Source organism: Mesoplodon bidens (genome assembly GCF_964165515.1).
Source record: "Mesoplodon bidens genome assembly, chromosome: 9".
Taxonomy (NCBI): Eukaryota; Metazoa; Chordata; class Mammalia; order Artiodactyla; family Ziphiidae; genus Mesoplodon; species Mesoplodon bidens.
The window spans coordinates 78,734,209-78,760,279 of NC_138166.1; the positions used below are offsets into that span (position 1 = coordinate 78,734,209).

General features: G+C 40.9%; 1 protein-coding gene across 6 annotated transcripts in view; it reads right to left on the reverse strand.

The window, feature by feature from the left end:
* The window catches only part of CADPS2 (calcium dependent secretion activator 2), a 487,398-nt gene that overhangs the window by 315,779 nt on the left and 145,548 nt on the right, over positions 1–26,071 (reverse strand). For all 6 annotated transcript variants that reach the window (XM_081243761.1, XM_081243760.1, XM_081243759.1 and 3 more), the window contains one exon: positions 7,661–7,993. In XM_081243761.1, the coding sequence (XP_081099887.1) occupies positions 7,661–7,993 (333 nt within the window). The remainder of the gene's footprint in view (positions 1–7,660; positions 7,994–26,071) is intronic.

Here is a 26,071-nt window from a genome sequence, read left to right on the forward strand (position 1 = left end):
TATGTGAAATAAAAATTATTCTTAAGACTATAAAACACATAGCTTTAATATCAACTAACTTCATTTCTCTAAAAGTATGATTGTATTTATTTGAAAGTCACTGCATTTCCTTCAAGTTATTCTGAAATTAAACTCTTTACTGACAGACTGGGCTTCTTTCACCCCTGTTAATTTAATATCCTGATTCAAGTAAATGATGGCTAACAATTTCAGATTCTGGTATTGTTATGTTACTCATTGTAGAATGTACAGTTTGCGCTCTTTTTTCATCTTTTTTTCTTAGTATTTTGTTCTATGAATGTGCACCAATGCAAACACAATATTCTCAAAGCAAAGAATCCAAAATCTGACAGGCAGTTTCAATAGCACAAGAACTAATCCATGACATATGTGGGTTGTTCTTATGTTTTTCTGATAACATGTAAATAATTTTTCTTTCAATTATCCCTGGTTTCATAACTTGTTATACATGCTATCTTCTAAATTAGTGCTTTTAAGAGTTTCCTAAAGGCAACTCTTAAATGCCTTAATTTTGAAATTAATAAGTTCTTGGCTCTGACTGGAAGTAATATAAACACCTATGCTTCTTCAGAAGACAGCTTCCTTTTTTTCCATTCTGGATGCTAAACCTACAGCTCTGGGACAAGGGCTACAAAACCACGTGAGGCTCCTGTCAGTTTCAGGTGGCAGCCCTGGCAATGCTCCCTCCTCATTCACGTCCTTTCCTTTCCAAGTCCCCAGGGGCTGTCTGGCCGCTGCCAACCTGCACATCTCAGCAGAGCAGCTTCCTATCCTGAGCTTCTGACCCTGAAGCAACAAAACATATTTGAGATTTCCTAGGAGAGCACTGTTGGCAAAAACAAGGGACCAGACAGGGTAAATAAATACAGAAGCAAGAATTTTACAGTTAGCAAGAGCCTCAAAGCCTTTCCTGAGACACAGGGAAAGTGGAGTAAATTCCACCAACATGTACCTGGAGCCAGGTGCCCGCAGCTTGGCTAGCTTTAGACCAAGCTGCTTCCCCGAGCCCTGCTCTACTAATTCCTCTCCTCACACCATTCCTTCCCTATAAAGGGCAGGTTATCTTCTGTGATTTCTATAGCCTTTTCTTTTTTAAACTCTGTTGAAAGACAACAAAAGAACAAACAAGATAGACAGGTCCTTGAGGGGAAAAAAAGAACCTCAGCTATTTTTCTCAACAATCCATTTTCTTAATTTCTGTAAAATGATTCTTATTCCAAAGGAAAGCTCTTCCCTTACTTATGAGTATTTTTGTAATTTCTTTAAGTTAATCAAAAAATCTTTAAGCTTTTCTTTCAAATCTCAGAGCTGAAGAGAACTCTAGTTTCAGCTCAGACATGTAAAGAGCTTATGAGAAGTCATGCCTCCTGTCTTCACAATAAACAGCTGGACAAGCTGAAAATCAATGACTTTTCTTCACTTACCAGAGAACTGAGCTTTCAGGGCAAACCACTAACCCAGTATCTGGAGACACAGGAAAAACAGAGATACTACATTTAAAGCAGAAGTCAATGGGTGCCAGAAATATAGAACCACTTATTTGACTAGTAATTTGGACAAACCACTGGAAGCTGAGTGTAGAGAGTGAGAAACTCCTGGGGTTGTAATCATAAAGGGGCTTCCACACTTTCCTGGGCTTTCTTCCAGTAACCCCACCAAGTTATCATGGTAAGGATCCAAGAATGCTCCCCTTGTGAACCTGGCCGGAAGAGGGGGAGAAGAGCCACTGTTATACCTCCCAGATTCTTTTCCCTAACAAAGGGGAAAGGACTTTGTTAGAAGAAAACGCTGAAAACTTATTCCAGCTGGAGGAGGAGAAGGCTGTCCTCTGCAGTCCTTTGCAGGCTTCCTGTCTTGTCTATTTGAAAAAAAATAATAGTAACAAAAAACCCACCATGAACAGGAGACAAGACTTCAAGGAAACAAATGGGGGATGCTTTAGCCAGGGAAGGAAATAAGGGGTGCAGGTGAGGAGGAAAACAATGCTCGGGGACAAAGGTTAGAAACACTTGTGCAAGTTACAGCCCTGAGACACAGGCCCATGGAAAGACTGAGACTTTACCAAATGGTAGAATGAACGTTCCCTTCTCCCCAGCACCCTACCACAACACCAGCATCTCTCCAGAAGAACAGCTGATCACAGTTAAAGAGCCACAGATACAGACTCTCTGAAGAGGAATACTTAGGGAAGCCCAAAGTCAAGACAGGAGAAAAAGACAAGGACACTAGAAGAATGTGAAGCTTCTTGTGCCTGTGGCTACAACAAACATTAAACACAGCCAACCTCCCAGTCAGATTAACATAAATCCTCACACTAAAGGCAAATATACCACAGTTTCTCTTACCTGATACAACATGCCTGGCTCTCAACAAGAAGTTACAAAGCACGCCAAAAGGCAAAAAAAGAAAAAGGAACACAGTCTGTGGAGACAAATCATGCATCCAAACCAGATTAAGATGTCACACAGACGTAGTTAACTAACAAGGAATTTAAGTAACCGTTAATAATATATTAAGGGCTGTAATGGAAAAAGTTGAAAACAGGTAAGAACAGATGGATAATATAAGCAGGGAGGTGGAAACTCTAAGAAAGAATCAAAGGAAATGCTAGAAATCAAAAACACTAACAGACAGGAACAATGCCTTCGATGGGCTTATCAGTAGACTTGCTGATTCTGAGGAAAGAATCAGGACACTTGAAAGTCAACCGAAACTTCCCTCTCTGAAATGCAAAGAGAAAGAGAACTAAAAAGCAAACAAAAAAAATAAAAAGAACATCCCAGAACTGTGACGAGTAACATAACTAGACATAACAAATATAACTAAAATACTGGCAGGAGAAGGTGAGAATAGGATATAAGGAACGTTTGAATTAATAATGGCTGAGGGCCTCCCTGGTGGCGCAGTGGTTGAGAGTCCGCCTGCCGATGCAGGGGATACGGGTTCGTGCCCCGGTCTGGGAGGATCCCATATGCCGCGGAGCGGCTGGGCCCGTGAGCCATGGCCGCTGGGCCTGCGCATCCGGAGCCTGTGCTCCGCAACGGGAGAGGCCACAACAGTGAGAGGCCCGCATACCGCAAAAAAAAAAAAAAAAAGAAAGAAATAATGGCTGAGAATTTTCCAAATGTAAGGACACACACCAACCCTTAAATTCAGGAGGCTCAGAAAACACCGAGCAGGAGAAATATCAAAAAACTCATACCCAGGCATATCATATTTGAACTGCAGAAAACTAAGCCAAGGAGAAATTATTAAAGGAAGCCAGAGGACAAAAAAACAAACAAAACACCTTACAGAGAATCGAGGATAAGAGCTTGATAGGACTACTCATCAGAAACCACACAAGCAAGAAAATGGAGTGAAATCTTTAGAATGTTAAAAGAGAAAAAAAGCTAATTCTATATCTAATGAAATTATCCTTTAAAGATAAAGAAGAAACAGAGACTTTTATCAGATATACAATAACTGGGGGAGTTCATTATCAGTACTCCTGCCTTTCAAAAAATGTTCAAAGAAGTTTTTCAGATAAGTAAAATGATGTAGGTCGGAAACTTGGATCTACATGAAGAAAGAAAAGTGTCAGAGAAGGAATAAATGAAGGTGAAATTATATATATATATATAGATAGATAGATAGACAGATAAGATACACACACACACATACATATCTTTTATTTTTCTTATTAATTGATCTAAAAATTATCTGTTTAAAGCAAGAGTAGTAACAATATGTTTGGTGAATAGAGCATATTATAAGTGAAATGAATGACAGAAATTTCACAAGGGATGGGAAGGAGGAATTGAGAATTCTCTATTATGGGAGAGCTGTACTACACTTGAAGCCTTATAGTGTTATTTGAAGGTAAGCTTAGATTATTTTAAAATACATATTGTAAGCCCTAGGGCAATTACTAAACACATTCTTTAAAAAGATAAGTAGTGCATCAAAAGAGAATATAAAATGGAATCATATAAATGTTCAATTAAAATTAAAGAAGGCAGAAAAAGGAGGGCAAAGAACAAATGCAAGAAAGAGTCAACACTTACAAAGACTGCAGAATGGGATCCAACTACATCACTTTGTATACAAATGGTCTAAACACACCCATTAAAAGAAATTGTCAGACTGGATTAAAAAGAAAAACAAAAACCAGAGGTAATATGCAGCTGTCTACAAGAAACCCACTTTAAACAAAGAATCAGACAGGTTAAAAAGAAACAGATGGGGCTTCCCTGGTGGCGCAGTGGTTGAGAGTCTGCCTGCCGATGCAGGGGACACAGGTTCGTGCCCCGGTCCGGGAGGGTCCTACATGCCGCGGAGTGGCTGGGCCCGTGAGCCATGGCCACTGAGCCTGCGCATCCGGAGCCTGTGCTGCGCAACGGGAAAGGCCACAACAGTGAGAGGCCCGTGTACCGAAACAAACAACAAAAAAAAGAAACAGATGGAGAAAGATACACCATGCTAACCCTAATCAAAAGAAAGCTGAAGTAGCCATTTTGAGATGAAGTAGACTTCAAAAAAGAAAAAAAGATCATCAGGGACAGAGAGGGACTTTATATAAAGGGGTTAATTCCACAAAAAGACATGACAATGCTAAATGTGTATGAACCTAACAAAGCATCAAGATACATGAGGCAAATACTGATAGAACTGAAAGTAAAAATAAATCCATTATTACAGATAGAGACTTGAACTAGAAATATTGGGTTGGCCAAAAGGTTCTTTCGGTTTTTAAGTAAAAATAAAAGATATGTTTTTCATTTTCACCAAGAACTTTATTGAACAACATATTCACTGTTTTTGTTCCACTACCTTCTGCCATTTTTCAGGCAACTTCATAATTCTATCTTCCCAAAACCTTTTATCGTTTTGAGCAAAGAACTGTACCAGATGCCTTTTACAGTCTTCCAGGGAATCGAAATTTTTTCCATTAAGAGAATCCTGTAAAGACCAAAATAAATGGAAATCCAAAGGTGCAATGTCTGGTGAATATGGCGGATGAATCAGAACATCCCAGCCAAGGGACTTCCCTGGTGGTCCAGTGGTTAAAGACTCCACCTTCCAGTGCAGATGGTGTGGGTTCGATTCCTGGTCGGGGAGCTAAGATCTCACATGCCTTGAAGCCAAAAAAACAAAACATAAAACAGAAGTAATATTGTAACAAATTCAATAAAGACTTTAAAAATGGTCCAGATCAAAAAAAAAAATCTTAAAAAAAAAAAAAAAAAAAAAGAACTTCCCAGCCAAGCTGTAACAGTTTTTGCCTGGTCATCAAAGAAATATGTGGCCTTGCATTATCCTGATGGAAGATTATGTGTTTTCTGTTGACTAATTCTGGATGCTTTTCGTCGAGTGCCGCTTTCAGTTGGTCTAATTGGGAGCAGTACTCGTTGGGAATTAATCGTTTGGTTTTCCGGAAGGAGCTCATAATAGAGGACTCCCTTCCAATCCCACCATATACACAACATCACTTTCTTGGGATGAAGACCGGCCTTTGGTGTGGTTGGTGGTGGTTCACTTCACTTGCCCCACGATCTCTTCTGTTCCACACTGTTGTACAGTATCCACTTTTCATCACCCATCACAATTTGTTTTAAAAACAGAATGTTTTTGTTATGTTTAAGTAGAGACTCGCATGCGGGAATGTGGTCAAGAAGGTTTCTTTCGCTTATGTGGAACCCAAACATCAAAGCGATTAACATAACCAAGCAGGTGTAAATGATTTTCCATGCTTGATTTGGATATTTTGAGAATGTCGGCTATCTCCTGCGTGGTATAACATTGACTGTTCTCAATTAATGTCTTTATTTGATCGCTATCAACTTGAATTGATCTACCCGACCGTGGAGCAACGTCCAGCGAGAAATCTCCAGCACAAAACTTTGCAAACCACTTTTGACACGTTCTATCAGTCACAGCACCTTCTCCATACGCTGCACAAATCTTCTTTTGCATTTTAGTTGCTTTTTTACCTTTCTTGAAATAATAAAGCATAATACGCCGAAAATGTGCTTTTTTTCTTCCATCTTCAATATTAAAATGGCTACTCACCAATTTTGATAAGCTTTTTTTAAATGCATGCTGCTATGACAGCTGTCATAATACAATCTAACAAAACTGTTTTGAATGAAGTTAAAGACGACTAAGCACTACTTGAGCCATCTGACAGAAAACATCGAATGAACCTTTTGGCCAAGCCAATATGTTCCACATCACAGAGGACAGAAACCAGGAGGTCAAAACCCTTGCTGCAGAAGTGATCTTTAAAAGTAAACAAAAGATTAATTTTAGTACATTTTGAGTAAATAAACATAAACCCGTAGGTCCACAGGAATTTATGTTATGACCTTGTAACATTCAGGATAAATTCTACTGCATTTGTAATAACTTATTTTAGAGGTCTACCTGCTCTATTAAGACTTCAGCACATAGAGAGCAAATATTTTATTTAGTTAAGGTTGGTTTCCCCAACACCTAGCGAAGTTTTTGGCTTGAACGCTCGGTAACATTTACTCAATGTCTGAATCTGAATTTTACTAATAAATTATGTTCATCGATATTTAACTATACAAGTGAGCTACTGCTCCATTAAAAATACAAAGTCCCAGTTGTGTTTCTTTTACAATGGAAGATTTTGGCTGTACAGTCATCCTCCAATGTTATCAAAACCACCACCTGGTTTAATAATACAGTAAAAACAATGATAGTGAAAGCATGAATTGTTCACAGGGTTAAGGTTCCACAGTGCTTTTCCATTAATTAACTCTGCTAATTTATTCACTGGAAATGATTCACAAATTAGTAATGCAAAGTAAATGATACACATAGAATACAGAAATTGGGAAGTAGATTTGCAGAAAGATTTAAAATAAATGTAAACATATGTACATTATAGAAGTGTGACTCTTAATGAACACAGGAATTTTAAAATGCCAGAATTCTGTCAATTTAAATTGTATATTCGGGCACAGTTAAATAATTTATAGCTCTAAAATAAGCAAACAAAATACAACTAAGGGAGGAATCCATTTAGACAAATCATAGGATCTAAAGATGAAAGACATGGAACAAACATGATATTTTATTTAGTTTTTCATATGTATGATTAAAATAACAACTGAAGAGAAAATACATTATTTACTCTGTCACCTCTAAATTATCTAGTTCAGCAAATCTTCTTCAATTCATTTCTATCTGGCTGGGTTAAAGAAAAACTTTTGGAAATGTCAGTCACTTCCATAAAACTCTGAAGATGAGTATCATATCTTTATGAAAAATTATTCTGCAGTGAGGAATACCTGTTTATGATAAATTGCCAAGCTTCTTCAGATAACACGATTTTCACTTTACTATTCAGGGCATGCCCCATACACATACACCCAATAGGTACAAATCTGATGTCCTAAGATAGGGCACATGGAACAATTACTTACTGAATAAAATGCACAGATATTCTTCTCCTATCAAATAATTCTTTCAAAGCTTCTTCCAAATGTCATTATTTGACATATTAAAATTCAACTTCACTCACCTTTTCAAACAAAGTGATTAGAGAAAGTAAAGTACATCTTCATAGGCCTGTAAAGACTTGGTGTTCATTCTGTGAGTCAGGGGGATAGGAAATATCATGATCACTTACCTGACATGCATTATAAAGAAGTTGGTGTTCTAGTTTTTTGATCCCCAAAATTTGCTGAAACATTTCATAGAGTTGTTCCTTGCTCAGAATAAGTTCAGAAACAGCGCTCAGGGCCATTCTGTTTGGCTGTTTACACAAGTCCTCTTCACCCCTGTAAATGGCATCATATTTGGCTATCCAGGAGCTCAGCACTGTCTCTTTGCTCAAGCCATCAATTTCTGGCAAACTCCGCACACGTTTTTCTATGTTTTTCTTAAACACCTCTCTGAAGTCATTAGCAGAACATCCTCCACTCTGAACCATTCTGGCCACTCGATCACTCTTCAGAAAAACCTGAAAACAAAACAAAAAACAAAAGAAAACAAAAACCCACTTACAGTTAGGCATGGACACTAACACCAACTGCTTTTAGCAATCCAAGAGTTATGACACCAAACATTCCACAACGGTTCAAATGTTTTATAATATGCACTCACTAATGACAAATGGAGGCTCCAAATCATCTCTCTTAAAATGTTGAAATGTTTAGGAGAGAAAATAATGAGTCCTGAGGAACTTGTAAGATGATCCAACCTTGACCTACCCGCTCCCCACCTGAAGGTCATGGGGATCTCTACAACTGAAACCCTTAAGAGTCGACTGAAAAGGTAACTGGAGATATGAACCCAACTTCCCTATGTGTACTTGGGAGTTCTGGTTAGTTCTTCAGCAAGGAGAAGGCCTCTTATTGGCTGAAAATCTGAAGGCCAATAGCGTGGTAAGTCTAGTATCCAAGTCAATACCCTCCGGGTATAAGTGTTAAGCAAAACTACTCCACAGCTGGGGGGTACACCTGTCCCCACCCAACTTCACTAGCTCCCCAACTTCCCACACACTTCTTGTAGCTGGGAAAAATCGATGATGAAAAAGCAAACTCTAAAACTTTTAGCTGTCCACTAATATCAAGTAAGAAATAAAACACAAACAATGACAACCAGGGAGAGAGACAGTTTTGAAATGGGTAGGAAGAGATGGGTAATAAGTAATAAGGTCATACTGTGCAAGGGACATCAGACTTGGCCTCGAATCTCTCCTTTCTTCTAAGTCACAGACCCAAATATCAACAAGTATCAGCCAAGATTAGTGAAACATCTGTTCTGTCATCAATATTCCTAAGAAGCCTCTATGGGTCATATGAGACTGATTTTATTCCTGTTTTCTTCCTATAATAACAAAAACTCCTTCCAAAGAACCCGTAGAACTACTTAATGCAGCACCCATGAGTTATATCTGTTGTTAAGGCTTCTGGAACAAAAATTCTTGTCAGTCTTTTCCCTAAGAACTGACTCATGATACTGAGGTACTCCCAAATTATGACCCCACTATTTGCTCTAATGCTACTACCATGTCTGTCTGCCTGTGGGCAAACAGCATGTGTGGTCTGTGCAAAGTAGCCTCATTTGTCCCAGTGACTGGCATCTCAGCTACCAGGTCCCAAACCTTTTCCCCACTTAATTTCTCCTCTTTTCAGACCATTCATACAAAATATTGTTTCCTATCTTTGCTCAATGGCCAGAGGGGATTCCTGACTCTTGAATATTTTGGTTAACTAACGTACTGAATTAGGAGTGGTGAATTTTACACTAGGCAAACATGCATGACACACAGACACAGTGTTTCCTCTCTTTTTACTGGCTGTGGCTCAATTACAGTCAAAAAGACTCTTATTTTTTATGTTTCTAAGCCAAAACTAATTCTTAAGCCCCAAGTATAAGAACAGTGTCTTTAATTTATTTAGATGAAGGAAAATAAAATTTAGATGTTTAATATTTTATCTAAAAATGCCATTTAACTACCTCTAAACACACAGGGGTCTAAACACACAGGGGTCTAAACACACAGGGGTCTCTCCATCTTCCTTCTCATCCTCATCTAACTGCACTACTCTCGTTGGGCACTAGACTTCAAGATAAATGTTATACGGACATAATTTTTCTAATTTCCGTTACAGCTGTCTGTATCTTGTTAAATGGGAACGTACGGAAGCTCAGTAGTCAGAGGGGGCAGACTACGCCAGTTGTCAGTCCACTGCTTTCCAGGGCTGTCTTCCTGTGGCCTTGCCACTGGTACAGTTTTAGAGGGTGCTGGAGGGACACTGGAGGAGGAAGGGCCCTGGTTCCCAGTTCTCTTCTTATACGTGGAGGCACGTGGCACCCACCCCCCGGGCAGCTTCTCTGCAGACCCCAAGGATGGCTTAGCAGGGTGCGCCCACACTGGCAGATTCCCGGGCAGATCTGCAGTGCAGCACTGCAGTGAACTTGTCTGCCATCTGGTAGGATATGCCACATCTTCTCCAGTGAGGTCTGGAGCCCAGCCTTTTCTGGATTTGCTCCTTCCTTGGGAGCTCTGCTTCCTGTATCTGCGACTCCTATATTCTTTAGTTTCCCTTGCCCATTGTAGCCAACCCCTCATCGTTTATAACAAATTTTCCCTGATTAATTATCCTGTGGTTTCTGTCTCCAGATTGCACCGTGATACAGAAATACTGAAATGCTGCATGGAACACTATATCTAAGAGAAAATATTTGAAATTGAAACAACTTTTAAAAATGTGGTAATTGTATAAAGCTGGAACGGCAAGATGTTTTTAAAGCACAACATAAATGCCTTACAATTGGCTTCAGAAAACCTTTTAATTGCTTGATGCCTAATACTCTAAGTTAGGAGGCATTTCATTTTTTTCAGCCTCTTCTGTCTGTCAGTGCTAAATTCTACCAAGTAACCAAACAGTGTTCTGGAAGCAAGGGCGCTGATGAACTTAGGTTTTTGGAGTCTTAATTTCCTCTGTAAAACCATACCTAAAGCCATACTAACTCAGTCCAACTGCATGTTATTTAATCAACATTTACTAAGTGGTAACAACATGTCAGGCATTCTGCTAAGTGTTGGGGATGTAAAGACGAATGAGCCAAAGACCCTGCCCTCAAACAGCTCACACCACCTGAGAGAGACAGGATACACAGTAGAACAGAGGGCGGGAGCAATCATGGAGACCTATGAAAAGGCGGGGGGAAAGAAAAGGAAGTTACTAACTCTGTTATCTGCGGGGCAAGGTTGGGGAGGAGAGGGGAACAGGACAAAGGACCCGTGATTTGAATGACCTGTGGGTTGAGTAAGGGGAAAAGGGAGAAGAAAATACGTTTCAGGAAAATAAAAGAGGTAAAAAGCAAGAAGCATAAAATTGCACGACCTTTTGAAGGAAACGTCAGAATTTTTATACTTCAGGAGCATCAAATATAAGGGTGAATGGAACACAAGTTGTGCCAATCAGACCAACAGAGACCAGATGGCCAAATGCAGCGTGTGCCAAGCAAGGAATCTGAGCTCTGCCGATAGGTCAGGAGTCGATGATGGCTAGGTAACCTCGGTGCTGAAATACTGAGAAGCATGATTTAGACAAATAACTGGTGGCACCATCAAGGATAGATGACGACTGACCAGAACAGAGATTGGGATCAGTTATCTGGAGACCAGGTGAAAAGCAGTAAGGGCCTGATTTGGGGCAATTCATGGGCTAAAGAGAGAGAGGCAGAGGAGAGACAGATGGGAGACAATCACCATATCCTGCTGAGTTACAGAATGTGTAAAGGCAGGGAAAATATGATTCACAGCTTTTACTGGGGTGTTTTGATTCCACTAGCTAAAAATAATTAAAGAATACAGGTGGAACAACGTGTGTGTGTGTTTGTGTGTGTATTGTTTGTAAATGGTGGTGGGTATATGGGGGGCATGGTCCTGGATTACTAGTGTAGTTTTGGTAGAGGTCAGCTTTGAAGACCAAGTATGGTAAAAACAGAGTGAGGAACAAAACTCCCTGAAATACCTATATTTACAAAGCTGGCAGAAGAACTGGATCCAGGGGAGGCTGGTAGCGTCAGAAGCAGAAGGAAAAATACGACACATTAGCAATCAAGAGGCGAGACAGTCCTGAGAGAGAGAGAATCAAGTACCACAAGGGAAATCAGCAGAAATTTGATTGTCTCTACCACCATCTGGTCACCTTTGGCAGAGAAGATAGTAGAGTGGTAAAGAGCAGGAACTGATCTGCAGAAGGAGAAAAAGACAAGTTGTAATAAAGTTAAGACGGCAAATATTGGGTTGGCCAAAAAGTTCGTTCGGGTTTTTCCATAGGACGTTACATAAGATGTTCCGTAACGTCTTAATGGAAAAACCCAAATGAACGGCCAACCCAATATAAACTGTCCTTCTGGAAAGCTTGGATGAAAAGGGAAATGAGAGGAAGGCAAAAAGCTGAACTGGGAAACGACACGTAGGCAATGAGGGAGACAAGTCAGGAAAGAGAGGCAGCTTAAGGTATGGATAACAGAAAATAGTGATGGTACGTCACTTCTGAGATTAGTCTGTGGAAGCCTGCAGTGCGCTCTCCCATCACATGCCCGGGGTGGGGGGGGAGTGCAAGCTGCTGTGACGCAAGGTACTGAAGCCCTCGGTCTAACAGCCCTCAATGAACTGAGGTCAGCCCAGAAGCACGGGAGTGGACCGGGAAGCAAATTCATGACTCCCTGAGCCACGAGCGTGATCTCAGCAGACAGCTTGATTGCAACTGAGGGACCCGGAGCAGAAACATCCAGCTAAGCCTCTCTCAGATTCCTAATCCTGAGAAATGCATGTGAGATAACATGCATTTACTGTTTTAAACTGCTATGTTTTGGGATAAATTGTTACGCAGCGATAGATAATACATGGTTTACACTGTATTCTATCATATTCATGTCATATATCCACGTGGTTTATGCTCTTACTTCACGTGGGTGTCAGTACCATCATTTCCTCAGAGGAAGCCCCACCCCTTCCCCCGTTCATCATCACAGCCTTTTATCTTGCTGTTTTTCTTTTTAGCACACAGCACTACCAGATATGTATTTACTGTAGGTCTCCCCAGAATACAAGAGCCACCAGAGCAGTGACTTTGTCTTGTTTTCTAGTGAACCCAGTGCCTAACACAGTGCCTGCCTATAGTAAGGGATCAATAAAGGTTTGTTGAAAAAAGTGATGACTATCTATAGACATTGAATCCTCTAAGGCTAAAGAAGAGAATTCAGATAGGCACCTGGATCACAGGCTTCCTAAGAAATGGATGCCCATGGGAGAGGAACCAGGAGATGGATAAACACCGAAAAACTGAAAGTGTAATAAGTGGTAACAGTGAACAGGAATGCACTCCAGAAGGCAAAAGAGATTTCGCCTGAAGGAGGAAGCCCAATGATCTGAAAGCAGGAATGAGGAACAGCCCTCCTGGCCCTAGATGTGGAGGAGAAAGGAAGGCCTACCATCATCAGAAGGCTGTTCCTCCCTGTGGCCTCGCTAAGGTTCCATCCCAACCATCGTTAGGTCTGAGGGGCTCCACTTGCACATGTTCCCAATCCCAACACCATCACAAAGGGTGATCCACCAACCCCCTCCTAATCTCACTTCAGCTTCAGACTTGCATCTCCAATACCACCCATCAGCTCTCCTGACACGTCCCACTGACACCCTGAACTTAACAAATTTCAAACGGGATTCATGACCTCTCCCATTATTTGCTCGACCTCCTGCTTACCTGCTTCAATGAGTATCAATACCTGTTTCCCTCCTGGAGAGACCTGGAAACCATTCTCAACTCCACCATCTCCTCCATGTTTATTTCCCGACATACAACTCGTCCCTAAACCTTGCTGGTCCTGCTCACCCTGGAATTCCTCTGAAATCCTTGCTCCCTTCTTCACACCCGACAGAAGCTGTTCCTGCCCCTCACTGTGACTCAACTGGCTAAGAACAGCCTCTTAAGCGGTCTTCCTGCCTGAGAAATTTTCCTGATAGCCACTCTACTGTCATTTTCCCCAACTTATCCTCTTCACTGGTATCAATCTTTTTTTTTTTTTTAATCTGGCTGTTCAAATTCTTCTCCAGCTTAAAAATTCTTTGCTGACTTTCCACCAAAAGTCATCAGCAAGGCCTCTGAGGCCCTACACTTCAGCTGGCTCCAAACTACCTATCACTCTGGCTTCATCACAAATCTCTCTCTCTCTCTCAATATCCATGCCCCGCCCTCCACTATCCTTCCTTCAAAAACTTCACACTGTCCATCTCACCACCACCAACTTACCTCCTAGCAACTATTCAGATCCCTGCTCAGTTGACCCTCAGTGATTCCCCCGAATTACCTTGAATCGGCCATATCCTATGTTGTTTGTATGCAATCCTAGCACCCTTTCTTTTTCCTTTAAAGTCACTTTGTAACTGTGATACTTAACTGCAAATTCTATCACCGTCTTACTTTTTACTCACTAGACAGTAAGCTCCATGAAGGCAAAGACTGTTTCATTCACCACTGTATCTCCCCCTCCATGCAACTGCATAATTTAAACAATTAACCAGTATGGTTGACTGAGTTTCAGTTACTTGCTTACAGAAGAAAGTAGAGGACATGAACCTTGTCCATATGAACAGGAGAGGGAAAGATATCTCAGAGGGAAGGAAGCACAATGAGTGATGCCACAGAGAACTAGTTTTGTGAGAAAAACAAGATGTTTATTGCCTAAAAACATAATACTGTCTAATCCTCCATCTGTGCTGTTCTTGCAGAAATGACAGTTTTTAATTTTTCAGATGTTATCAGTTATGAAACTGTAACCATGATGGATTTAGTCTCATTAGATATCAACTGTCTTAAGCCTGTGTCCTTTCATAAGAACAGTCATCAAGTTAAAAGGCAGGTAACGTGTGACCACGTGCAAAGGCTAGTCCTAGATGTTGCTCTCCAAGCCGAGCGTGCACCTACGCCAGCCTTCTGCTCTAGGCCCCAGGATCCTCCGTGAACTTCTGTCCGGAGAACACATAACAGGGGGCTGTCCTGGTGCAGAAGCGGGCACAGGAACTTAGTGTATCAACACACCTACCAATGAGCAGATATTCTGTCTCCCTAGAGCTCTTCATATATTATCTCCTTTCATCCTCATCATCACCCTGTCCCTTTCTCCATTATCGTTCTCTTTTACAGATGAAGTGGTCAGGCTGAGAAGTGACTAGCCCAAGATCACAAAGTTATTGGGAGAACGGAGACTGAATCCCTGCCTCTGGAATCCAGAAGCAACATTTCTTTATTCTCCTTACGCACTCTTCCACCCCACTACACCGCACTCCTACCAAGGGTTCACCCCTGCACACCATATATTTTGCTGGGTGCTGGCCAACACATGTGGAATTACCAATCAGTGACCTCCCTGTGAAAAGGCCACTGAATATACAACCAACTGAATATACAAATGGCGTGGCAGGGCGAGGGTGGAGAGTTACGATCCGGACATCAGAAAAATAATACACCACACATGCTACCTTTCTCCACATTTACTGGGTTTTAACTTGTACGTGGGCCCTCTGAGAACCACCAACTGCCACCCTTCCCATTCACTTGCTCAGCTTAGAGACCAAAGAAGTTACTGAATAGCTTAAAGTCATGGTGAACTAATAACAAAATTGAAATGTGGTGACTGCAACAAGCAGCTGTGTCTGCAAAGGGTAAGTCTGCTCAGCTGTCCAAATAAAACCTCAGATACACTTTTCTACAAAAGTACTTATTGTTCACATATTGCTTTTGATCTGAAACATGCATTGCTTCTTTGACACAAAAGGATTGTATAACGATGAGAAAAACATTATCTGCTTGCCAAATCATTGTGGTCATCTATGACATGGTTCCTGGGAAGGCCGCCAATGTGTGTTCAGCCAGGAAAACGCCGAGAAAGTACAAGAGCCCCACTTCAAAGAGATGCTTTTTTCTCCTGAATAATGACAAATAAAATATTGTCTAATAATTCTAATAATCTATGCGGCCCATGGAAAAACAGTTTCTTAAACTATTTTTCAGGTGTTATCAATTCATGATCAATTTTTTTGTAACAATGATGAATTTGACTTTACTAGATATCAAATAATTCCCAGTTTTCCGGCATAAATACCAGTATTTCCTATTGGTCACTTCTCACGCCTAAAGCCAGTCAATGGATTATTCCCTGTTGGCACCCTGTTGTGCCAGTCTCTTCACCCATCCAAGTCTCCCTCAACTTACCTTTCCAGCCTTCTTTTCCACTGTTCCTGAGAACATATTTTCTCTTCCAATAAAGGGAACCGCTTGTTTAGCCTTTGACATTCTCTACAAGCTTCCTCCCCCTTACCGTACCTCATCCACTTGTTCCATAAATATTTATCAAAACATACTCCCTGCTAGGCAATGTGCTCAGTGCTGGGGATTTACTGGTGAGCAAAATGACATGGGTTTTCTGCCTTCACAGAACTTATAGTGGAAGAAACAAACTACACGAACTAAAATGACTGCAGCTTGATGTATACTACTGAGCATTTCTGGAACCGTAAGTCTGTAGCAAGACTCTGAATCTATTTGAGGAGGTCACAGAGGCTTCCCTGAGGAGGTGAATGGAGGTATGAAGACCAAGAGGAATCAGTTGGGAAACGAGGGGAGACCAAGGGACCATGGGGTAGGGTGGGACACAGCTGGTCTCAGCAGGCTTCAGTGAAGGGAATGAGGCTATAGCGGTGTGAGAAGAGATTGGAGAGAGGGGACAGGCTTTAGAAGCCTTAGAAAGGTATCTGGTCTTTATCCCCAGAGCAGGGAATGCCATCCAAATATTTGTCAGGGAGTCACATGATAAAGACTGCATTTTGAAAACAGCTAAAATTTACTCTAGGGGCTTTATATATATTAACCCTCAAACACATAAGGTAGGTGCTAGTATCTGTTTTAAAAGTAAGAAACAAAAGCACAGAGAGGTAAAGACACTTGTCCGAGGTCACAAAGCCAGATTGTAGAGGGGTGAAAATCTAAGCCCAGACCATGCAATCAAGTGTGGTGACTGATCGAGTTATGGCTCATTAAACTGAGTGGGATAGAGCAAGGAGCCGGTAGAATGAAGAAAATGAGGAGGCCGACTGCACTCCTGCTATCCTCTGCTCCTTTGTGATGCTTTCCCCAGCTTATGCCAGGTCTTCATCCTGTGCCTTCTTAGCACTTCCCATCCTCTCTGAAGGTATGAAATATACCTGTCCTCAAGCAAGCAAATTCTGTACAGCATCACTGTCTCTCTCCCCTGCTTAGACTATGAACTGCATTAGAACTGCACCTTTAAAGCCTCTACAGGGTCTGGTATCATTGGATATTCAAATTCTACAGAAAATAATGAGGTTCTTATAGTCGTAATGGATTTTGGAAAGTTACTAAATCCGAAAGGGTGGGGGAGTTTTGACCAGTGTGGAATGAGGTTTTCACTGATTCAATGTAAAGAAATGAACATAAAGATTACAAAGTAATTCTAATAAAGCTAAATTTCCTCCATATTTTAACAGTAGAAATCATATGTACAACTCACTTCTATGTAATACAATATTATTAACAGTAGATTGTGGGTTAGTTTTTTGTTGTTGTAGTGGTTAATGATCTTTCTTGGCAAAAAAATAAGAGGCTATATTTGACATTGGTTTTTTTTTTTTAAATCCATGAATTCCCAAGGTTTAGAAACCACTGATTTAACCAATCCCATTCCCTTTTCAAATGTTAAGAAATCACACCTTAAAACTGGTAGCAATCTTTTAAAAAAACATATAGGTAAGTGATATGTCTAGACCTTTATCTGTAAACTAGGAAGCAGGTGCTGACAAAAGACCCTGCCTTATAACTTATCTAAATCCGTAATACCAACTCTAGAGCCCTTAAAGCAAATCTAAACCCCCTAAACCAACAAAGGCTTCTCGCATTGTCTGAGGGTAGGAACTGAGGCGAGTTTATATCCAAATGAACATAAATGTGATTTGAGAAGTATAAAGCTATTTTTTTGGGAAAAAAAATACACATGCTCTCCCCATCATCAATAATACAAGGTTTTTATAAAGCTTTTTTCTTCTAATATTAGCTAATAGCAGATCTTTTAGTCTTCCTTTATAGATATCTTCCAACTCAATGATTAGCTTAAATCTCCCTAAGCCGATGGCAAATTCTCCTTAACCCTGTAACTACAGAGCCAGAAACTGAAGAATTTACCAAACCACTCACTCCGAGCACAAATCTAAACAGAGAAGCACGATCACTGAGCGCTCGCTGGGCTTCCAATCTGCACAGACTGAAAGTCTTAACGGGAAAAAAAGATCATGCTCACAGTGGAAAAGGGAGCATGATAAATGTAAATTTATGAAGTCAATTTCTATATGCATACATAAAGTGAAAGAAGGCATCACCCCCTCCTAATCAATCCCCTCACCCTTCCCCTATTTCATTCAATGTTTCATGGTATTATAGAAAATTTTAGAAAACTCTGAAAGGTCCTGGGTTGGGCTGCCTTGTTCTGCCTATTCTATGAAGAGGTTTTTTGTTTGTTTGTTTGTTTGTTTTGTGGGGGCCGTTTGCCTTCATTATAACGATATAGAAAGTAAATTTTTAAAATGTATATTACATTTACAGTCTTATACTATCTAATGTTCAGTAAATCCCTAAAATCATTTATCTTTATCGTATGGAAGAAAATGTGCTGTTTCCACCTTTACAATATTCCAACCCCGGTTGTGTAATGCTGTTCGCCTCACCCTCACGTCTGCTGCTGCACTGCTCTCCTCTCGACGAGGAAAGAATGTACCAAAACCTGGAAGGAAATCAGACCTGAGTGTTCAAGGTGTGACACAAGCTGAGAGACTCAACTGTTCTCGGTCAGTTTTGCCACTGGTGGAATAGGAATTATATCCCTTTTTTCAAACAGTTTTTTGAGTATTATATGAAATAATACAGTAAAATAAGCTTTTAATCAGTTATGCGAAGTATGATCCGTCGACCAATGCCACGGATTGTTACCAGTCCCCCGACAAGTACAGAGAGTATGTCTGTAGAAACTTGCAGTGATGTGACATTGCCATGACATCCCAATACATGATTTTGTACCAGTATTTTGTTATGAAAATGTCCAAACATACAGAAAAGCTGAAAAAAGTTTGTAGTGGTTTGAAAATCACTGACTTAACTGATCCTATTGCTTTATCAAATGTGAAGAAATCATTAAGTTAAAACCCACAGCAAACAATCTCTTTTGTTCTGACATTTACCTTCAACCTAGATTCCACAAATAACATTTTACTCGTCCCCTCCATCAGTCCAAATTATTTTCATTATACATTTCAGAATTAGTGAAATGCATGATCTTGTGTTTTTACAAAATAATCCACAGTGGATTGAAAATAATACAGGTCCTTTGCTGAAGATACATCATCTCAAACTTTTTTTTTTTTTGAGAAGATGGATGATGTCCTAATGTTGACACAGAAATTGGGAGAAGATATTTCTAAAAACCAAATTATATTTTCCACAACACTATCAGCATACCAGAAAATGAGCTACTGTCCTTTCAGATGGAAGGTTTATAAAACATGAATCTTGAGGATTGCGAGTGATTTGCTCCTGATAAGCCAAGAGCCTACAAGCAGAAAAAGTTCCAAAATGAAAAAAGAATTTCTGGAAAGTAAATCAATCTTAAAAGCAAACATTCTGTTAAGTCAAAGAAAAATGAACCCCAAACCTTTTGAACTACATTTCCCTGGCATATAATGACTCACTAAATATCTGTTGAACGATACCTTGTAGTTATTTGTTTTTCCACCAGATGGCAACTATGGGTGGACTAACAATGGTTTTAATCTCCACATGTGATTTTCAGGATCTTGCAAGACTTCAAAGGTATAAATCCAGTCACCCTTCCAGAGCTTGAATTCCCTCACCACCGCCGCCGCCGCCACCACCATCAAAACGACATCCAAACCACCAAACTCCTCTAGGGAAGAGAAACTCTCGGCTCTGGCTCTCGGAGGCAATGGCCTGCCTGTGGGCAGGACCCGCTACCTGAAAGTCCTTTGTTTCCAGGGGGCAACACTCTCCCTGTAGCTGTCACTCTCTTACCTACTTGTAACCCCTGTAAGAGAAGAGACAATCTAAATTCTCCCCAGGCCATTCTTCAGGTGTTCAAGTCAGCTAACACTGTCTTCAACCTTCCAGGTTAAACACTCCTCAGATGACAGGGCGCCCTCACCAACGTGAGGGCTCTCCTGGCACATGCCCCAGTTTTTCTGTGTTCTAGCACTGGGCCCTCGCTCCTTTCAGGCCTTTGTCCAGTTGTTCATCTTCTTGACAAAACCTTCTCTATTTAAAACTGCAACTCTGCCTCTGACAAGTTCCCATGCTGTTTTGTTTTTCTGCACAGTACTTATAACTACTCAATAAATTAAATTTATTTTTTTATAATTTCTTTCCACTAGAAAGGAGAAAGTAAACTCCATGAGGGCATTGGGTTTATTCACCCCTGTATTTCCAGGGCAAATCAATATTTAATGAATGAATGCATGAAATGATTCATCAATGAATTTGCCACATAAGTAAAATCTCACCATTAATGTGAAGAAAAGGACAGCAATTCTAGTTACAGAAGCAATGCTGCTACTAATGCAGTAGGAAAGGCAGCACACCTTAAGATGGCCTGCTTAGATGCTCAACGGCACTCCTCTTGTACTTACTTTCAGCTACAATGTTAAAGATACTAAACTGAGTCTCCCTCCAGTGTTTGTGAAGCTGGTTTTATGGATCCAGACTGAGGAATTTACATGATTCTTTTTTTTTTTTTTTTGCGGTACGCGGGCCTCTCACTGTTGTGGCCTCTCCCGTTGGGGAGCACAGGCTCGGGACGCGCAGGCTCAGTGGCCATGGCTCACGGGCCCAGCCGCTCCACGGCATGTGGGATCTTCCCGGACTGGGGCACAAACCCGTGTCCCCTGCATTGGCAGGTGGACTCTCAACCACTGCGCCACCAGGGAAGCCCCATGATTCTTTTTTGAATTTCATCTACAGCCCACTGTTTTAGTATGTTCAGTTATTTTCGGACCTTTAGTGAATAGGTGGTATTAAACACTATCCTTTTCCAGTGAGTACTGCTCAGCCCAGTGCATGGATTGCCCTAAGCTGTTTCTGCTTCTCAGGTTTTTTTTTTTTTTTTGCGGTACATGGGCCTCCCACTGCTGTGGCCTCTCCCGTTGCAGAGCACAGGCTCCGGACGCGCAGGCTCAGCGGCCACCGGCCCAGCCGCTTCGCAGCATGTGGGATCCTCCCGGACCGGGGCACGAACCTGTGTCTCCTGCATTGGCAGGTGGACTCTCAACCACTGCGCCACCAGGGAAGCCCTGCTTCTCAGGTTTTTTTCTATCCTTCTGCTTTGAAATTCATAAACCATCTAAAATCTCTTCATTTCCTCACAACTCCCTTAGCAATGTGATGGTGGCAGAGAAACCAGAAACGGGAGAGAAAAGGAGTAAGCATTAATGCACAAGCCATGCATAAATCAGAGCAGCTGGATACCTGAAATATGCCTAAATGTGTCTCTAGAAAACTTAAACAGAAACTATGATTTGTGTCATGCTTTAAAATTTACAATTATTTTCATTTACGCTATTTCTGATTACAACCGTATGATGCAGCCTTCTGTGAAAATGAACTGACCCTCTGCGACAGAAGAGGTTCTTAAACTGGAAGGTCCATCAGAATCAGCTAGAAGACTTGTTAAAACAGACTTTTGGGTCCTCCAGAGTTCCTGACTCCACAGGTCTGCAGTGGGGTCTAAGAATGTGCAGTTCCAACAAGTCCAGGTGATGCTGATGCTGCCGGTCTGAGGACCACTGTTGCGAGATGCTCTGCCCTGGGGCAAGGATATGAATGTGCAGGTCATCCGATGTAAAGGCTTGGTGTTCTTTTCAATAGGCAACTGTGCTTCCTAGGCCTGAACTTTTAAAACAAACTGCTATTATTAAGAGAATTATAAAAATTACTTTTTGCCCCTTTCCAACTTCAGAGGAAAGGAAGGCTCTATAAAACCCCTCTGACTGAAGTTTTTACACAAGAGAACTACCAATTCCAGAAGCAGTACCTCCTAAATGGAAGTATCCTTCCCTAGAGCTTGATTGTCTTTCTTCACTCACTCAGACACACCCTACCCACACCCTCCCCTGCCCACACTCCTCTTTCCTAATTATTTATTTTGAAATCTCAGGAGTTACTGCTTTAACCATCCTGCTGCTAGCACTTTCAACTCCTCTAGCTGGGATTTTTCTTCCAAGGCCCCATCTTTGAAGTCCTCAGCACGAGACTTACCTAAACACTTTCTCCTTTACTTAAGTAGCTTTCCACGCTACCTGTAGTGTAGTGGTTAAGACCAGGAGCTGTGGAACCAGACCAAGTTCAAATACAGGCTTTGCCACATACTGGCTGTTTAACTTTGGGCAAGTTACTTAGCCTGGCTGGGTCTCAGTTTCCTCATCTAAAGAATGGGGGTACTAATAACATCTACCTCAGAGTTGCTGTTAGGACTAAGTGGCTTTCTACTGTTAAGTGCATATAACAGGTATATTGCAGCTGTTATTTTTCACAGCCACCTCATTGCCACCTTCACAATCACCAGCTTCACTCAGGCTGCTACACATTTGAGATCAAAAGTCATACAACTTTGTAATTGGAGATACGGGTCCAAAATAGTAACATTAAATTTCACATAATAGTAAATGACAATTAATGTGAATTGTCTTGTTAATAAATTACAACAACTAAGTACCACCTTTTGCTATACTGTTCCAAGTATCTTATTTAATTAGCACAGACCTATACTTTCAGCTGTGTAATGAACAGCACCTATAAGTTCTTTGGGTTCCTCAAATTCGGCATACTAAAAATTTGAACTCCCCCTCCACCCTAAACTTGCTTCATCTAACTGTATTTTCTACCTCAGTGAATGACATCATCACCTCCTACTGGCCCAGGTCAGAAACCAAGGAGTCATCCTTGACTCTTTCTCAACTCCTTCTGACCCATACCCTTCTCTTCTGTATCCACTGTGTGTTGCTAAACTGAAGATGAAAGCTACAGGTATAGGCAAGTTTTCAAACCACTGTGACTGTGGTTAGTAAGAAATGAAGTAGAAAATTCCTATCAGAAAATGAGACCAAAGGACATTATCCTGGACATGACCCACCTTCTATTCATCTCACCCAATTCACCTGTCACTGTTTTCGTTCATATTTTCATCTTATCAACTCCTGGATTATTGCAACTACCCGCAAAATTCCCGGTCTTCCTTTTCTTAAACCAAAATTCTACATGACACTCAAAAGGTCTTTAAAAAACACTGTTATTCACTGTTCCCTCCATGAGCATGCCCTCTGTCCCAATCCAGTAGCTCCATTTCAAATGTTATTCTCTTATTTAAGTGTTCCCTGCCTTTCCAGTTGAAATCCACTCCTTCATACTCCCAGAAGCCTTTAACAATTCCTCTCCATGAAATGTAACCCTTTATAACTTGATATTTAGATTTTTACCTATATTTTTCAGGAAAGTGAAAACAAGTAAATCTGAAGTAATCAGAGGATAAAACTAGAACTTGACTAATGTAAAGACTCTTTGGAAGAGCCCTATGGCAGTGGTTCTCAATCTTGCCTGCATATTGGAAACATCTGGGTACCGGGTACCTGGGCCCCACCCCAGAGGTCTTGGGTGCAGCAAGGGCATTGAGCATTTTCAAAGCCCTTCAGGTGATTCTGACATGCAGCCAATGCTGAGAAGTACTGCTCTATGGGGAATATAAAAAAGAGTTGAGATTAATAAAGGATTCTTAAATAGAATCAGTGGAAATCAGGAGAGATGACTCAGGGTAGGCAAATGGTACTGCAGACAAAAAGTCCTGAAGTCAAGGAATTCCGTAGCACTTTGTAGACAGAGTAGGACTAACATGGCTTACAACTGGTTGTAGGCTGAAGTTGGAGGAGATGAGATGGGCTTGGAAAGGATGGTTAAGGGAAACTAGGCTTGGAATGAGAACAAAAAGCAAGTGGTGGAAATGAGGTCAAGTGAATTCAGAGAAGGAATTCTGAAAAAGGCGCTGGAAGTTGAGAGGTTTTCAAAGACGATAGAACTTCTGTGGCAGCAACGAATGTTACAGATGTAGGAAAGTTTCCAAACCAGGGTTACCCTGCTTATCAACAGTGATGAGGAAAATTCCTATCGGCAGCTGAAGTCAAAGAACACATATCTTGGAGGTCTGACAAAGATGACAGCATAGTTGCAGAGAGAGGTGTTATAAACTGTGGTGTAATTATTTTTAAAAAGGGACTTTTTTGGAGAGATTGTGATGGAATAACTCTAACACCTGTGCCCTGGGATCAGCTCATCTCTCCAACTTAAAGTACATTACCCATCCCCCCTGCCAAAAAAGTTCTTATAGTTTAGAAAACCAGGTATGTATCTTAAGATATTTCTGTATCATTAATTGTAATAACCCATAATCCTTATTTTTATTACTAAGCACTAAACATTCTTTAAAATGAAGTACAAAACCAAATAAATTCTAAAAACAAACAAACAAACCCCAGTGCTCCCAGTAAATGATGGAGCAGGAACATGGCGTTGCCATTAAATGGACTCCTTCGCAGTTTCAACGTGTGAAGGCTTCCTCTGTACCTCAATGCGTCTTCGAATTCTGATCCTTTCTCCCACTTGATTCCTGCATGCTGCTTCAAAAACCAGTGAGTTTTGCAGAAGGAGAAAACACTTTAACTGTATATCCTAAGCTTAAATACCATCAGAACTGCCAGATCCTGGCTCACTAAATCCTTTGAAATACATTATTGTAAATATTATGGCCGATCAACATCTCTACAGGACAAGTGCATTACAACAGTTCTATAGCAAGAGACAGGAATACGATCAGTGTAGTGTCATATAATATGAGGAACTATAGAGGTAAATTCACCTATGGCATCGCCCAATCAGTGGTCAAGTGCTTTAGAATCATTTTCACTTCAGTAGATAATAAATCCAATTTATCCCAGTTATAAGGAAAAAAGTTTACTTTTTATAAGGAGTATCAAACCCCCCTACCTAGCGAGGTGAGCAGGGGGAATCAATTACCAGAGAAATGCAAAAATATATACAAAGGAGAAATGCAAGGGAAATCCATTATGACACTGGTGTTGGGGGCAAAATAATTCATATTATAGCCCCAGGCCATTATGGCAAAATACATCTGCATCACTAGGTACAAGAGAAAATGGTGTAGCCCACAAAATAGGTAAAAATCTATTACAATGAATAATACCTAACATTTGACATAGCAGTGCTATTTCCAGGTTCTAGTTATTAAACCCAGAGTGAAAGTGGTTTACTGATCTGTTTACAGCATTCTAAAGACAAGGATTAAAACTGCTGTTTTGTTCTGACATAAGAAACAGCTATGGAAAGAATTTAGTCCACTGCCTGCTACGTAGGCACTCAGCAATGACAGTTCCCAAGTTCACTGATGTGACCTTTCCTTCCCCATTTCACACACAGATTCTAACTATCCTTTAAAGAACATCTGTTGAAAATTCTCTCAAGACCACAAGCACACTGTGTTAAATGTTTGATGTTCACATTAACAAGAGACATTACATGCGAATTTCTTACACATGAGGGTAAGTCAGGTCTAAGACTGACAATGATGAACAAAGTGGAAGAAAAGGAGGGAAAGAAAAGAAAGGAGAAAGCAACGAGAGTGCAGAGGAAGGATGGAAAGAACAATGTTGGTGTCGGTGTGAAGAGCAAATAACAAATTCCTCAAGTGTTGGGTCTATCACGGAACACGTACCCCACGTGAATCTGCTGAAAGTACACAGAACTATAATAACCTGAGAACCCTGGGCTTGGGGACTGCCAGCATTACCAGATGCATTCATTTCCATTGCTCCAATGATTCCAACGGGTAACCAGAGAAAGTCAGTCTAGCCACCCCTATAAGCTGCCAGCCCCTCGTGGCAGAGATGCCAACAGTGGCCAGTCTGAGAATGACAGCTTATTCTGGCTTAGGAATCCTACCAGATGTGGCTCCCATGGGGTCCTCAGTGTCCTGTCTCTTCAGTGTGATCTGTGGACCTTCAGGAAAGGACTCTACTCTGAAGATAAACTCAGAAAGATATGTGAAACAGTGTTCCTGCGAAATCCTTCAGCAGCCTTGGTGCTATGCAAGTCCTTCAAAGAGCAGCTCTTGGGAGTAATTTCATCAAAACACCTCTCCATGGTTGGGTATATAAAAAAAAAAAAGCCTGTATGTACCAAGCAAGGCATCACCCCCATCTGGCCATCTGCCTAGTTTGTGCTGTGTCTCAGTTCTCCCTGGCCTTCAAGGAATGTCCTTCCTCCTTTAAATAGTCTTCTTCGGCATTGCAGTTAGAATCAACTACTGCCCTCCTGCCAGTCTCTGGATTCCAGTATTGTTAGCACTGAGCAACTCACGAAATTCCTATTAATAAAGCTCT